The sequence below is a fragment of the Salvelinus sp. IW2-2015 genome, linkage group LG14 (assembly GCF_002910315.2).
Source record: "Salvelinus sp. IW2-2015 linkage group LG14, ASM291031v2, whole genome shotgun sequence".
Classification (NCBI taxonomy): domain Eukaryota; kingdom Metazoa; phylum Chordata; class Actinopteri; order Salmoniformes; family Salmonidae; genus Salvelinus; species Salvelinus sp. IW2-2015.
In genome coordinates, this window is record NC_036854.1 from 21,676,531 (window position 1) to 21,693,445 (window position 16,915).

Below are 16,915 nucleotides of genomic sequence, written 5' to 3' on the forward strand. Positions count from 1 at the left end.
TGGGAAATGCATTACTTTTTCACCGCCTCCCACGGCACGTTCCCGCCACCCAACGGTCCCCAGACCACTCCGCTTCACACCGTGTTCCTTCCATTGAAAATGAATGGGAAGCGGGTTCACTGCACAGTGTACATGGGCCGTAAAAATGTAAATTTCACCAGCCACGTTGGCAGGTGGGCACATAAAGCATTTGCGATTCTTATATATTTCTTTTTAAGCCCACATGTAGAAGTTGGTCGAATTGACAAAGGCTACTAAAGTGTAACTTTGTTCTCATGTTTCTTGGACAGTTACATAATTTTGTTCACATGCTAGGTTGTATTTCAATGTAAGTATGAGTTTGCTGCAACTGTCTGCTGCTAGGAAGACATCGCAGTCAGATTATTTTCCATCACAGACAAGCGAGTGCCCAAGTTATCATGGTAACGGCCTGTCCATTAAAGTTCCAGTTGACAATGTGTCTCACCTAATTGTGCTTGATTGAGCATAGATCCCTCCTAAAAGTCATTGTTATCCTAGATGTATGTGTGTGCTTCTACATTTCTACTTAGGAGCACATCATGCACTCCTTGTAAAAAAATATCAGCGTAGAGACCTGAACTATACTAATAAATAGCCTGCATCACTCACTCACTTTTGTGACAGGGCAGGCACTTTGTTTACTCTTGATGGTCAGTTGTTGAAGTGCTTATTTGTTTTTATTATTGGATCTAAATGATTTATTTTAACTTGTTTGGGATAGGGGTCAACATTTTCACTTTTGGATGAATAGCGTGCCCAGAGTGAACTGCCTCCTACTCAGTCCCAGATGCTAATATATGCATATTATTATTAGTATTGGATAGAAAACACTCTGAAGTTTCTAAAACTGTTTGAATGATGTCTGTGAGTATAACAGAACTCATATGGCAGGCAAAAACCTGAGAAAATCCAAACAAGAAGTGGGAAATCTGAGTTTTGTAGTTTTTGAACTCACCCCTATCGAATACACAGTGGGATATGGGATATTTTTCACTTCCTAAGGCTTCCACTAGATGTCAACCATCTTTAGAACGTGGTTTCAGGCTTCTCATGTGAAGGGGGGCCGGATGGGAGCTGTTTTACTAAGGGGTCTGCCTACAGCCTCGTTCTCAGTCACGCGCTTTCACTTGAGAGTTAGCTCTCATTCCATTGCTTTTCTACAGACAATGGAATTCTCCGGTTGGAACATKAWTKAACTTTTATGATAAAAACATCCTAAAGATTGATTCTATACTTAGTTTGACAAGTTTCTTCGACCTGTAATATAACTTTTTGAACGTTTCGTCCGAATCGACCAGATCGCGCTTTTGGATTTGTTTACCAAACGACCTAACAAAAGAAGCTATTGGACATAAATGGACATAAATCATTACATTTAAGTCATTTAGCAGACAATGATGGACATTATCAAACAAAACAAGCATTTATTGTGGAACTGCGATTCCTGGGAGTGCATTCTGATGAAGATCAAAGGTAAGTGAATATTTATAATGCTATTTATGAATAATGTTGTCTACCCAACATGGCGGATATTTCCCTGGTTGGTTTGGGCTCTGAGCACCGTTCTCAGATTATGCTTTTTCCGTAAAGTTTTTTTGAAGTGTATCTAAAGTTCCATGCATAACACTTGAATTTTCATCAACATTTATAATAGAGTATTTCTGTGAATTCATGTGGCTCTCTGCAAAATCATAGCATGTTTTTGAACTACTGAACATAACACACCAATGTAAAATTAGATTTTTGGATATAAATATGCAGTTTATCGAACAAAACATACATGTATTGTGTAACATGAAGTCCTATGAGTGTCATCTGATGAAGATCAAAGGTTAGTGATTAATTTTATCTCTATTTGTGCTTTTTGTGACTCCTCTCTTTGGCGGGAAAAATGGCTGGGTTATTCTGTGACTTGGTGGTGACTTAACATAATCGTTTGTGGAGCTTTCGCTGTAAAGCATTTTTGAAATCAGACACTGTGGCTGGATTACCGAGAATTCTATCTTTAAAATGGTGCCTAATACTTGTATGTTTGAGAAATTTGATTTATGAGATGTCTGTTGATTTGTATTTGGTGCCCTGCTATTTCATTGGCGGTTTAACATACATTGGACAGGTTTAACATACATTGGTTAAAAGACACAAGTCACAAAATGAAATGAAATTCAGCAATATACCACATTATTCTTACTGGTAATACATTAGAAAGCATACTCATTTTTGTGATTTTTTTGTGTAATTATGAAGAAAAATATTTTGTCTGGTAAAAAAAATCAGAGTGGCTGTCACAGTGGCTGGTGGACCAAAAATGTCATTGGTTTGTGATAACAGTTGTTATTGTCACAGCTACTACAAAGGTCAACATGGTCACCACCATTATAACCGTGGTCACTAACCTCTGCAACATGACCAGCCATAGGAGCAAAATCCAAAGCCCCTCTCTCGCACGCGTTCTCAGTTTTCCCTCTATCCCTTTTCTCACTTTCGTCCCATCACTGTCAGATAATCCTGTAGTTCTTACCTCTTGGACGTCCTCCGGGTTCTTTCTGGAGATGATCTGAGCAGGAGAGAAAAAGAGGGGTTAGGATCAGCAAGCAACCTTAAGCCCCACCACCATCATCGCCACCAAAAGTTATTCTTCTTCACTGCACTACAGACCGAAAATGGGGACCCTGGATGGATGGGCCCTGTAGAACTGTAGTAGACATTCCCTGTTCTGCTGTGGAGAGCGGAGTCATTCACAGATAGCGGAGGGGGGTTCAGAGTTCTAGCCGCTGGACAATGAGGACATTATACAGCGACACGGTGGGGGAGCAGTGCACAAACGAGATGTCACCACACGAGCGCGCACACGCACGCTCAGGGCACTATACATACACACACCACAAAGGGGCAGCAACTCCCCAAGATCGCTGGATGAAGGAAAACAGCTTTATCAAAAGGCACACAGACAACCTAAACATTTGTTTGCGATACCTTCAATAAAGAGTCATTGGTATCATGGAAAAAAATAACTGCTATACAGACATTATAGCATATTATAAACCGGGTGGTTCGATCCCCAAATGCTGATTGGCTGAAAGCCGTGGTATATCAGACCGTATACCATGGGTATGAACAAAAATGACTTTTTTCTGTTCTAATTACATTGGTAACCAGTTTGTAATAGCAATAAGGCACATCGGGGGTATGTGGTATATGGCCAAACAGCTATATCCAGGCACTCCGAGTTTGTCATGTTCACTGGACGTGGTACCTTGTCCAAGACCTGCTGCTTTCTACTACCTGCCATCTCGAACTCTGAATGCTCAGCTACAAAAAGTCAACTGACATTTACTCCTGAGGTGCTGACCTGTTGCACCCTCTACAACCACTGTGATTATTATTATTTGACCCTGCTGGTCATCTATGAACATCTTGGCCATGTACTGTTATAATCTCAACCCGGCACAGCCAGAAGAGGCCTGGCCACCGCTCAGAGACTGGTTCCTCTCTAGGTTTCTTCATAGGTTCCTGCCTTTCCAGGGAGTTTTTCCTAGCCACCGTGCTTCTACATCTGCATTGTTTGCTGTTTAGGATTTTAGGCTTGGTTTCCGTATAGCACTTTGTGACATCGGCTGATATAAAAAGGGCTTCATAAATCAATTTGATTGATTGTCTAAGAACACTCCTTAGCCGTGGTATATTGGCCACATTTTTTACCAGCATGTCACATGTGCAACCAGAGAAAAAAATTAAAATAATCAAACACCAACTTTACTCCACACACAGAGATGCATACAAAGCTCTCCACCGCCCTCCATTTGGCAGATCTGACCATAATTMTATCCTCCTGATTCCTGCTTACAAGCAAAAACTAAAGCAGGAAGCACCAGTGACTCGGTCAATATGGAAGTGGTCAGATGATGTGGATGCAACGCTACAGGGCTGTTTTGCCAGCACAGACTGGAAAATGTTCCGGGACTCATCCAATGGCATTGAGGAGTACACCACCTCAGGCATCAGCTTCATCAATAAGTGCATCGACGACGTCGTCCCCACAGTGACTGTACGTACATATCCAAACCAGAAGCCATGGATTACAAGCAATATCCACATCGAGCTAAAGGCTAGAGCTAACGCTTTCAAGGAGCAGGAGACTAATCCGGACGCTTAAGAAATCCCGCTATACCCTCAGACGAACCATCAAACAAGCAAAGCGTCAATACAGGATTAAGATTGTAGTAGGATTCACCGGCTGTGACGCTCGGATGTGGCAGGGCACGAAAACTATTACGGACTAAAAAGGGAAACCAGACGCGAGCTGCCCAGTGACACAAGCCTACCAGACGAGCTAAATGCCTCTTATGCTCACTTTGAGGCAAGCAACACTGAAGCATGCACGAGAGCACCAGCTGTTCTGGACGACGTGTGATAACGCTCTCGGTAGCCGATGTGAACAAAACCTTTAAATAGGTCAACATTCACAAAGCCGCTGGGCCAGACGGATTACCAGGACGTGTACTCAAAGCATGCGCGGACCAACTGTTAAGTGTCTTCACTGACATTTTCAATCTCTCCCTGACCGAGTCTGTAATACCTACATGTTTCAAGCAGACCACCATAGTCCCTGTGCCCAAGGAGGCGAAGGTAACCTGGTACTGCCCCGTGGCACTCACGTCAGTAGCCATGAAGTGCTTTGAAAGACTGGTCATGGCTCACATCAACAGCATTCTCCCGGACACCCTGGACCCACTCCAATTTGCATACCACCCCAATAGAGCTACAGATGATGCAATCTCAAATCGCACTCCACACTGCCCTTTCTCACCTGGACAAAAGGAACACCTATGTGAGAATGCTATTCATTGACTACAGCTCAGCGATCAACACCATAGTGCCCACGAAGCTCATCACTAAGCTAAGGACCCTGGGACTAAACACCTCCCTCTGCAACTGGATCCTGGACTTCCTGGCGGGCCGCCCCCAGGTGGTAAGAGTAGGCAACAACACGTCTGTCACGCTGATCCTTAACACTGGGGCCACTCAGGAGTGTGTACTTAGTCCCCTCCTGTAATCCCTGTTCACCCACGACTGCGCACCAAACACAACTCCAACACCATCATTAAGTTTGCTGATGACACAGTGGAACAGTGGTTCCTTCTTTAAAAGTAGCGTCATACTGCGGCACACCTTTCCTTTCTGTGAATTCACAGAATTCTATGGCATATCCTTAAAATGTCTGCCATTTTTTCTGTTACTGCAAGTTTTGACCACCAGAGGGCATCTTTGAGAAGCATTTGATAGTATTCCGTATTGGCATTTCCAGAGAACGTAAAACCTTTTTTGTAATAACATTGTATATGGGATTGATTTAAATGTGGCTTAACTTGATTAATATTATGGTGTTTCTATTCAGAGAAACTAAAAACTAAACCCTTAGGGTTTCCGTTCGAATGGAATGGAAAATATGGTGCTGTACAACGTTACGGTAGAGAGTAGCCTACAGGAGTGGAGGATTCTAAATAGTTTGCCTTCATTAGACAACTTTGTTCCCATATTCCTGTAAATCAGTGATATTTATTCCCATAGTAATTTGTTATGGATCCATAACTAAATCAACATCTGCAATTTGAAAGAGTATTTTTTTATCAATATTTTATTAACGAAATGTGTTTATTTGTTTATTAGGCTACTGTGCAGTCTACAATACACACTGTAGTAAACTTGGGAAAGTGCCTAAATCCTTACATAAAGGAGAGCAGGCCAAGTCTGTACTACAGAATGGAGACAGTGTTATTTCATAGTTGTTGAAAATAGTAAAAAATAAAGAAAAATCCTGGAATGAGTAGGTGCGTCCAAACTTTTGACTTGTACTTGCTTAATTAATTTGATTAATATTATGGTGTTTCTATTCCATGGGGGGAAAAAAAAAACCTGGGGGTCACCATTAGGATGGAACAGAAAATATGGCGCTGTACAACGTGGCGCTCATAAATTCAGAGCATTGTCAGATTGTTTGTTTGTAAAAATCAGACCGTTTCGCTCTCGGAGCGCACACTGGATGTTCGGGCCGAGGAGTAGGGTTGATTTGAGCGTTCTGGCCTTACAACGGCAGTCAAGCACCCAAGCTAACATTGGCTAGCTTGCTAGCTACTTCCTAAACACAAATGAGATCACGCTGACCATTTTACGACCATATTGAACTGGTGTTGAGCGCTCGTAAATGTATTATTCTGCGCTCTGGTACACTCAGACGAGAGTGCTCTGAAATCGATGTAGATAGCCAGAGCGAATTTACGAAAGCACCCGAATGTCCATTGAGAACGCACAACAACTATAACATTTAGCTAAGCTAAGAATGACGGGAATAATCAAGTCAATAAACGTTGGATAGTTAGATAGACATCAAACTTGCCAGTATATTAACTATAGGCTAACTACTAACGTTAGGTAGCTAACTAACATACCGGTACATAATGCTGTAATATGCTCTGTGGTTCGTAAGGACAGCGTAGCTAACAAATTGTCAGCCAACATAACGTGTAAGGTAACTTATTTGAAAGGTCATTACTTTATTACATTGAGTAGCAAGCTACCCCCTGGGCATCAGGGCAAATCTGGTCTGTGATAGGGGGGGGTTCACAACTAGATCGGCTATTAGACTATTCTTCAGTAAAGCTTGAATAGTCTATTGTTCAGCTATTATCCCCTCTCCCCAACAAATTGTTGTTGTTCCCATCTTGTTCATCATTCTGCGCCTGAGTGGCTCGCTTGTGGGCGTGCTGGCAGGATATTGTAGCATCTTCGGTTGTGCATCAAGAATTCTGCATACAGTAGAGAGTTTGTATGAAGGTGTGGTTATTCACAGGCAAATTGTTATATGCTATGGAGGTACATTTGTGTATTTTTGTCGAGAGCAAAACTTTTATTTTCAATCAAAAAGAATTGTTCTGAAAGCAACCTTTTTCCGACACAAAGGAAGTCATAGCGGACACCTACGAAGAAGGACTGTGTGATGATGGCATCTCAGGTAAGCAGCACTGGGCGTTCTTCCATCCAACTTTAACATAGCTAGTAGTTATGAACCGACACTGAATCGTTGGAGCTAACATTCTACTGTATTACATACATACCGTAGAATGATAAATCATGCAATTATTATTCTCAAGCTAACCAAAAGCATTTAGCTATGAACGCCTGTTAATCTAACTTTCTTTCATGGCAACTCATAAGCAGGCTATGTCATATGTTTCATAGTCGCTATATAATCATATTTCATGACAGTGTAACGGTTAGCTTTTTTACAGAAGGATGAAAGAACACAATATGTCTGTCACGAAGAGTTAGCGAGTCTTTGCAGCGTGTAGATGGTGCAGGTATCATTGCATATTTCCCATCACTTAATGAACAACCACAATACCAGCCTGGTATTAAGCTTTCTACGCTGTATTGACGTATCCTGAAAATTACATCTGCTGCTTTAGATTGAATGGTCATATCTGTTATTGTTTTCATATCTACAAAAAATAAGCTATCTTCTTTACTTTCAGAGAGCGAGCTGATCAAGGGGTCGAAATTGTAGATATTGCCAGATGTTCACTGTCCGAGGAACAGGCCGTGGAAGCTTTATTGCTGGCAAGTGTCCATAACCAGAGGTAATTAAACTGTTCTGTGTTCTTTTTCCCCTCTTCATCTCTGCCTGTCTTGTAGTACATGGAACCTGTCTCACATGCATTCATTTTTTTTTTTTTACTTAAGATGTCAGCTGCTAATTTTCAGATTTACACCACATAAACACAGCCATTTTCACTGGACTATCTGTTGCTGCCAAGTCATGATTTCCCTGGGCGTTTGTTAGCATTGCAATAACCAAGTGGTGAGACACATAGCCCTCTATATTTAAATGTTTCAGGTTCACTCTGATAGGTGTCTGGGTCACATACAGTATCTTCTATTGACATTATCTTCTATTGTTTGTCCTCATGTGTCTGTTTTTCAGCATAAAGTACTCTGCAGCCACTTCGTGTGGACATCAGGTGAGACCACACACACACAATAACAGTCTCCTCTTCTTCACTTCATCCCTCTCCCCCTTCTCCCTAAATCCTCTAAGTTATATCAGCGGTTTTGGTGAACCCGTCCCTCATCTGAACTGGCTGACACAGAGGGCACTGCATTATAATAGGTGAGAGGTCACTTGGTTGGGTCAAAAATAAGTATTATTAAAGAGATGCTTTACATTGAAATACAGACAGAGGTTTTTACATGACCAAATGCATAATGAGTGCTCTAACTCCCCCTTGTGGTGGTCTGGAGCAATGACGCCGGGACGCTGGGTACCTCTAAGTCCCGCAGTGCAAGCTCGCAACTTTTAAAGGAAGAAGCACTGTAGGCCTGATAACCAACAATGATGAGACAGCCTATAGGGAGGTCAGAGAACTGGCAGTGTGGTGCAAGGACAAAAACCTCTCCCTCAATGTGAGTAAGACAAAGGAGCTGATCGTGGACTACAGGAAAAGGCGGGCTGAACAGGCCCCCATTAACATCGACAGGGCTGTAGTGGAGTGGGTCGAGAGTGTCAAGTTCCTTGGTATCCACATCACCAACAAACTATCATGGTCCAAACACACCAAGACAGTCGTGAAGAGGGCAAAACCTTTCCCCCCTCAGGAAACTGAAATATTTGGCATGCGTCCCCAGATGCTCAAAAGGTTCTACAGCTGCACCATCGAGGTGCACCACTGATTGCATCACCGCCTGGTATGGCAACTGCTCGGCACCTGGCTATAAGGCGCTACAGAGGGTGGCGCGAACGGCCCAGTACATCACTGGGGCCAAGCTTCCTGCCATCCAGGACCTATACAATAGGCCAGAGGAAAGCCAATAAAATTGTCAGAGACTCCAGTCACCCAAGTTATAGACTGTTTTCTCTGCTACCGCACGGCAAGCGGTACCGGAGTGCCAAGTCTAGGACCAAAAGGCTCCTCAACAGCTTCTACCCCCAAGGTATATGACTGCTGAACAACTAATAAAATCGCCACTGGACAATTTACATTGACCCTCCCCCCTCCCTTTTGTACACTGCTACTTCTCGCTGTTTATTATCTATGCACAGTCACTTCACCCCCACCTACATGTACAAATTACCTCAACTAACCTGTACCCCCGCACACTGACTCGGTACCGGTGCCCCCTGTATATAGCCTTGTTATTGTGTTACTTTTTGTTTTCATCTACCTGGTAAATATTTTCTTAACTCTTCTTGAACTGCACTGTTGGTTAAGGGCTTGTAAGCATTTCACGGTAAAGTCTAAACTTGCTGTACTCAGCGCATGTGACAAATAAAGTTTGTTTTGACTTTAGCGTTTTTTGGGGTAACCTAAGTCCAAAGAGCGTAAAAAAATATGTTTTTTAAATTATTATTATTACTTTTCAGGATAGAAAAACACTGAGTTTCAACTTAAACCACTAAAACCAGTTATAAAGCATGTAGAAAAGATAATGGACATATATCTTTTTTTGGAATATAACATTTGAGAACTAACAATCACCCAAATAAAAGCTAGACAGTCAGAGAATTGAAAATGCAAAAAAAATATGAATTTAGCAATATTCCTTTTATTATTATTGTCGAGCAAAAGAACAGCAATAGACATGGCAAAATGCAAAGAATTACAGGAAACTAGCTTTAAAATTGTTAAATTTTCTCTCAGGTGCATAGCAAAATGTGTAGAACTGCAGGAAATTAACTTAAATGTACTAAATATCTCAGCTCCATGGAGTAATAGTAGAATTACAGGAAATTGTCTTAAATGCAAAAATGTCTCTACAGCGCAAAGTTGGGGGCCTCAAATTCTTTCTTAAATGTAGCCGCGCAAACAACCAATTATGCTCATTGCCCTGCACTCTGCCACGCCCCCTGTCACACCCACCGCCTAAGCCCATTTCTGATACAGAAAAAAACTGCAGTAGTGGGTATGGAAGCATCTATTTATTCATTCTTTCTGTCCCTCTCCTTAGAACATTGTGGGCAGACTGACGACTCATTCTGTCTGATAGTGTCCCAGTTTCAAAACCCTGTAGTGTTCTGACCTCCTGCACCACTCACAGTGACAGAGCCAGACAGACGGACAACGGAGGAAATTATATAAACATTTCTCTCTCCCATCAGCACCTTTGAGACAAAAATCAACCCTTTTTCATTTGTATGGGTGCACGTGTCTGACACTGAACTGGTTGTGTGGTATTGTAGCCATTGGAAAAACTTGATATAGTTCCCTTTGGAGAATAATCTCTGATAGTGTTAAATCTGTGTTGCTGGGATGTGACCTTTCTGAATCGGATGTGAAATACAAACTAAAAGGTAGAGCGTCAACATCTCTGGGAGTGGGTCTGGATGCAACGATGATGATTACTTTTGCACAATGGGTAACTTTGGGTCGTTGCCATGGACTTCCTTTTGCTAGACAATAAATTGCATAAACTGCAGTTTCTCTCATGCTGCATAGACATACTTACTGAGACTGATTAGTAAAATGTATGCAACTAGATGCCCCAGTATCTGTGTATTAGAAATGTCGACGATGAATGAGTATGACGTGTCTCCTCTCTAACACTCAGGAAGCTCTGATTGAAACTCCCATTAGACAGCTCTGCAAGCGTCACGGCCAGTATGTACTTTGTACTTCCAAATAAGGTCTAAATTAAACTGTATAAGCACTCATGTCCCAAGGATTCTGAGGAGCAAAAACCTTACTGTTAAGCACAGCTCGAAAGTCTACAACACCCCAACACATTAGAGGTGTCGAGGATCAGTGGTGCAAAGTACTTAAGTCGTTTTTTGGGGGCAACTGTACTTCACCATTTATATTTTTGCTAACTTTCACTTCACTGCATTCCAAAATAAAATGTACTTTTTAATCCATACATTTTCCCTGACACCCAAAAGTACTCGTTACATTGTGACTGGAAAATGGTCCAATTCACTTATCAAGAGAACATCCCTGGTTATCCCTACTGCCTCTGACAGACTCACTAAACACAAATGCTTCATGTGTAAATTATGGCTGAGTGTTGGAGTGTGCCCCTGGCTATCCGTCAAAAAAATATATATTAAAATGTTGCTGTCTGGTTTGCTTAATATAAGGAATTTGAAATGGTTTATACTATTAGTTTTGATACTTAAGTATATTTTAGCAATTCCGTTTACTTTTGATACTTAGGTATATTTAAAACCAAATACTTTTAGACTTTTACTCAAGTAGTATTTTACTGAGTGACTTTTACTTGAGTAATTGCCTATTAAGGTACTGTATCTTTACTTTTACTCAAGTATGACAATTTAGTAGTTCTTCCACCACTGCCAAAGAGGCATTTTTCAGTTGCTTGTACATTTTTTCGGTTGCTTGACCTATTTGGAAGTATAAACCAGCCATAACGGGAGTAAATTAAGATAGTTACTCAGCGAAACCCCATATTTGGTGAGTAACTAAAGTATTTTGACATTATAACGCATGCGGAGTTATCTAATGGAAATTTGAAATGGGGGCTTCCTGGGCTTTAGAGAGGAGACACGTCATACTCATCGTCGACAGCTCTAAAGGCTTGCACAGATACTGGGGCAGCAGTAAGTTAGATTTATAAGTGGCAGCTTCTTACTGGTCTCATGATTGCACACTTCAGTTAACTAACTGTTATTGACAATAAAGCTAACTGACGTTAGCTAACTACCTAGTTAGCATATAGTGGTATGACAGAAGGTGGCATTCAATGTAATCTCCTCTCTTGATCTTGTTATCACCGAGCTTGGCTAACTAGGCAGCTTTCTATCTCCATTGTCAGACATAAACGAGCTAGTTATTAGTTAGCGCAAGCTAGGCACTAGTTTGACAGCTAGTTAGTTAACGTTAGCTGAATAATGGGAGCAAGTTAGCAGGTGAATTGAAAAATGTCACATATAAGCAGCCAACATAAGGTTTACAATGTCGTTATTTATCAACTACAACATATCCGTATGAATAGTATTCGCAGTTGTAGCTACGACAGGATAAAACAATGATAACGTTAGCTAGCTAGCTGCTAACTAACGTCACGGTAGCCGCCTGTCAACAACACAGCCTCTGTCAACTTACCCTTGCAGTGACTTTGTACACTGTATAGCCTTTCTTATGCTTTTTAGGGTCCGTAACAGTATAAAAACGTGCGAGTTCTCCTCGTTCCCGCTGCGATATCATTCTGATTGAAGCATAGCCATTAGCTAGCCAGCTGATTCCCAGTCTAAAAAGCCGGGGCTGCTTTGCTTCGTTCCAGATAGCCGCTGCTACACAGAGATAGAACAATGAGCCAGATAATTCACCGGATGTAGGAATGTGAAGTATCCGGTGGGCGTTTCCACTCACAACCAAATATTGGGACGAGAATAAACCCAACAACTGTGGTCAGCAGTGGAAGAATATGGAGTGAGATGGATTTTTGCCGACATTCAGATAATTTTCTCATCGATGAAACATTTAATCTCCATACAGTTTCCAAAACTGTTTCCGAAACTAAAATCTGTAACAAACAGATAAAAAAATGTGTCGTTTAGGAGTACCAGGGCGAACTGAGTTATTGCACACGCACACTTCAAAGTAGGCGTTCCCTAACGGAAATATGCGAATAAATGCCAATAGGATCTCATTAGTTCGTGCTTGGCTCTGCCCACCTCCTTGCTTGCATGGCCCACTATGACAGATTTTTATAACTATCTTGCGTTAGTTATTCAAATCTTTGGCTGCAAATCGCAAAATGACACACCGAAAGATCGGCCCCTCAAATTCTTCTTCTTCTTCGGTACTATGGCAGTCTGCAAACAAAAGTTAGAGCTGCATTCCCACACCAACTGGACCAGGGATGAAGGGATAAATTCATAAATTAAAAGTAAATTCCATTACAGGAAGATAAAAAATTACATTAATTCACAAAAACTAAAAAGTATTATCAGGAAAAATCTTCCCACTCCTTCAGTCATTCGATAACTCAAACTTCCCTACTCAGGCTGGGACTACTTGAGACAGTACTCCATGGAGCTCTTCAGATGTGAAATCTTTTAATCCCAGATATTGTTCAGCTGCAGAAACAATGATGTCGATTTTTCTTGACTTATTTCAAACTTGAGCAGTATTTACTACCATCTCATCTCCACCCGCTCCTTCAGCTATTTCCACAGCCTGCGACCTTCTTCACCCTTACAGGTAGTCCCAATGTGGAGATGCTTTCCATTGCCTGTCCAGGCTGTACAGCATAGCCACGCATTATAACATAGAAGAAAACCCAAACATCCCTTGTCTGTCACAAATACTGAATACAATTACATTTGAATTTACTCTGTCGATTGTCTGTGGGGTTGGTTCTTAATCGGGTTGAAATTTGACAAAAACCACTTGAAACCCGTGAACCCCAAGGGACTCAGATGAACATTAATAACTTGGTTATTTCACGAAGGATAGAGAGGAAGGCTCCACACCGCTTTCTCACTTGAGTATCTTGAGTATCTTATCTTTCTTCTGATAATCTCATTTTGCTCTTTTGTAGCTTTGTTATTAAGTGTGTGTGTGTGTGTTTCCTATCCCTGTTCACTTCTCTCCCTGTAGGTTGTACAGACACTCCCTACCCCTTGGCTACAACCCTTCTAATTTAGTATATCCTGCTCGCACAACCCATGTGGAATTTCTAGTCCCCGTGAGCGTTTGGAACTGCCGATTTGCGGTCAAGAAGACTGAGTTAATCTCAGCCTATGTTGCCCATCAGTCCTTACACCTTTTGGCTCTGACAGAGACATGTATTACCCCAGAGAACACTGCTACTCCACCTGCTCTCTCGTTATCTGACTATGTGTTCTCTCATAGTCCGAGAGCATCTGATCATTGCGGGGGTTGGCACAGGGCTACTTATTTCTCTTAAGTGGAGATTTTCTATTTTCCCACTCTCACCTGTCTATCTCCTCATTTGAATTCCATRCTGTCACATGTCCACTCTATTGCCAACCAGGTTCCCTTGGAGTGTTAAATTAGCTTGACATCTTGATAAGCTGATCCTGACGATGGCTCACCACTCATCGTACTGGGCGAATTCAACCACCCGACGCCTGACTTCGAATCATTTCTTTCCACCTTTTTCTTTTGTACATTGAGACTTGGGAAGTTAAAATGTGGATGTGTCAAGTATGACCCAGGATGACAGCCTCACACCCAAACCTCCCCGACCTCCTGACCAATGAGCTCAATGCTTCCTTCAATACTCCCCACTTGGTAAACAGTTCGATCACATCATTGGGGGCGCGTCTGAAGGTCTGATCCTCCATCAGAGCCACGTAGTACCTTTCTAGACAATGTGCCGGATGGTAACTATAGATGTGGCGGATGTAACCAGTGTAACTTTACGAACAAATGCACAATGTTTAATCACCCTATTACGAGCAAGGCCATTAAGATTAAGGGAATCATTACATGTCTCACATAAAAAATGGATATACCTGATCAAGTGTATTTGTGGTCTATGCTATGTAGGAAAAACAAAACGAGCTCTGAAAACAAGGATAGCAGAACACAGGAGTAATATCAGGACTAGAGGTCGACCGATTAATCGGAATGGCCAATTAATTAGGGCCGATTTCAAGTTTTCATAACAATCGGTAATCTGCATTTTTGGACACCAATTATGGCCGATTACATTGCACTCCACGAAGAGACTGCGTGGTAGGCTGACTACCTGTTACGCGAGTGCAGCAAGAGCCAAGGTAAGTTGCTAGCTAGCATTAAACTTATCTTATAAAAAACAATCAATCTTAACATAATCACTAGTTAACTACACATGGTTGATGATATTACTAGTTTATCTAGCTCTTCCTGCGTTGCATATAATCGATGCGGTACCTGTTAATTTATCATCGAATCACAGCCTACTTCGCCAAACGGGTGATGATTTAACAAGCACATTCGCGAAAAAAGCACTGTCGTTGCACCAATGTATGTACCTAACCAACAGCAATATTTAGAGTTAGGGATGCCACCCGTTAGATAAAAWATGGAACGGTTCTGTATTTCACTGAAAGAATAAACGTTTTGTTTTCGAAATTATAGTTTCCAGATTTTACCATATTAATGACCTAAGGCTCGTATTTCTGTGTGTTATATTATAATTAAGTCTATGATTTGATATTTTGATAGAGCAGTCTGACTGAGCGGTGGTAGGCAGCAGCAGGCTCGTAAGCATTCATTCAAACAGCACTTTCCTGCATTTGCCAGCAGCTCTTCGCAATGCTTGAAGCACAGCACTGTTTATGATTTCAAGCCTATCAACTCTCGAGATTAGGCTGGCAATACTATAGTGCCTATAAGAACATCCAATAGTCAAAGGTATATGAAATACAAATGCTATAGAGAGAAATAGTCCTATAATTCCTATAATAACTACAACCTAAATCTTCTTACGTGGGAATATTGAATACTGATGTTAAAAGGAAACACCAGCTTTCATATGTTCTCATGTTCTGAGCAAGGAACTTAAACGTTAGCTTTTTTACATGGAAAATATTGCACTTTTACTTTCTTCTCCAACACTTTGTTTTTGCATTATTTAAAGCAAATTGAACATGTTTCATTATTTTTTGGAGACTAAATAGATTTTATTGATGCATTAAGTTAAAATAAAAGTGTTCATTCAGTATTGTTGTAATTGTCATTATTACAAATATATATATAAAAATCGGCTGTGTAACGGGCTTCCTCCTTCTCCTCATCCGAAGAGGAGTAGCAGGGATTTGACCAAAATGCAGCGGGTTGTGAATACATATTGATTTAATAGAYAAAACGGAAAAACACGACAAACACTTGAATAATTACAAAACAAATAAACGAATGTAGACAGACCTGAACACGAACTTACATACAACGTGAAGAACGCATGAACCAGGAAAACAGACTACATAAAACGAACGAACTAACAAACAAAAACCGGAACAGTCCCGTGTGGCGTAACATACAGACACTGACACAGGAGACAATCACCCACAAACAAACAGTGAGAACAACCTACCTTAATATGACTCTCAATTAGAGGAAAACGCAAAACACCTGCCTCTAATTAAGAGCCATACCAGGCAACCCAAAACCAACATAGAAACAGCAAACATCGACTGCCCACCCAAAACTCACGCCCTGACCATCACACACATACAAAACAACAGAAAACAGGTCAGGAACGTGACAGGCTGATTAATTGGTATCGGCTTTTTTGGTCCTCCAATAATCGGTATCGGTATCAGCGTTGAAAAATCATAGTCAGTCCACCTCTAATCAGGACCCTTGACCAGAGAAACCCTATGGCTGCGCAATTCATGGAGTCTCGTCACAACATTAGCTCTTTGAGATACATTGGCATCGAACATGTTTAGACTCCTGGGGGGGTACTGATAATCTATTATTTAGAAGAGAATTGTATTGGATTCACCATTTGTGTACCATGTCTCCTAGAGGTCTGAACCAAGAGTTTGATATCAGACCATTTCTTACATGAATATGTCACTTTGATTTGTCTTGCCTTCCAGCTTACCCACTTGGTATTTTTGTAAATATATATTATTTTCTGGAACTACTACATGTACACATCTCAATGTTATTAAATTATTAGAGATACACAAATAGTTTTTGCAACTGTAACCGATGTGAAGTGGCTAGCTAGTTAGCGGTGGTGCGCGCTAATAGCGTTTCAACCAGTGACGTCACTCGCTCTGAGGACCTTGAAGTAGTTGTTCCCCTTGCTCTGCAAGGGCCGTGGCTTTTGTGGAGTTTTATTTTATTTATATGTTATTTTACCAGGTAAGTTGACTGAGAACACGTTCTCATTTGCAGCAACGACCTGGGGAATAGTTACA

General features: G+C 41.3%; 1 protein-coding gene across 1 annotated transcript in view; it reads right to left on the reverse strand.

Annotated features, from left to right (window-relative positions):
• rps6kc1 (ribosomal protein S6 kinase polypeptide 1) overlaps window positions 1-12,350 on the reverse strand; it is a 46,870-nt gene extending 34,520 nt beyond the window's left edge. The window contains exons 1-2 of the mRNA XM_023999747.3: window positions 12,135-12,350; window positions 2,543-2,578 (exon numbers count right to left, since the gene is read on the reverse strand). Of these exons, the coding sequence (XP_023855515.1) occupies window positions 2,543-2,578; window positions 12,135-12,236 (138 nt within the window). The 5' untranslated portion in view covers window positions 12,237-12,350. The remainder of the gene's footprint in view (window positions 1-2,542; window positions 2,579-12,134) is intronic.
• Between the last annotated feature and the right edge of the window lie 4,565 nt (window positions 12,351-16,915).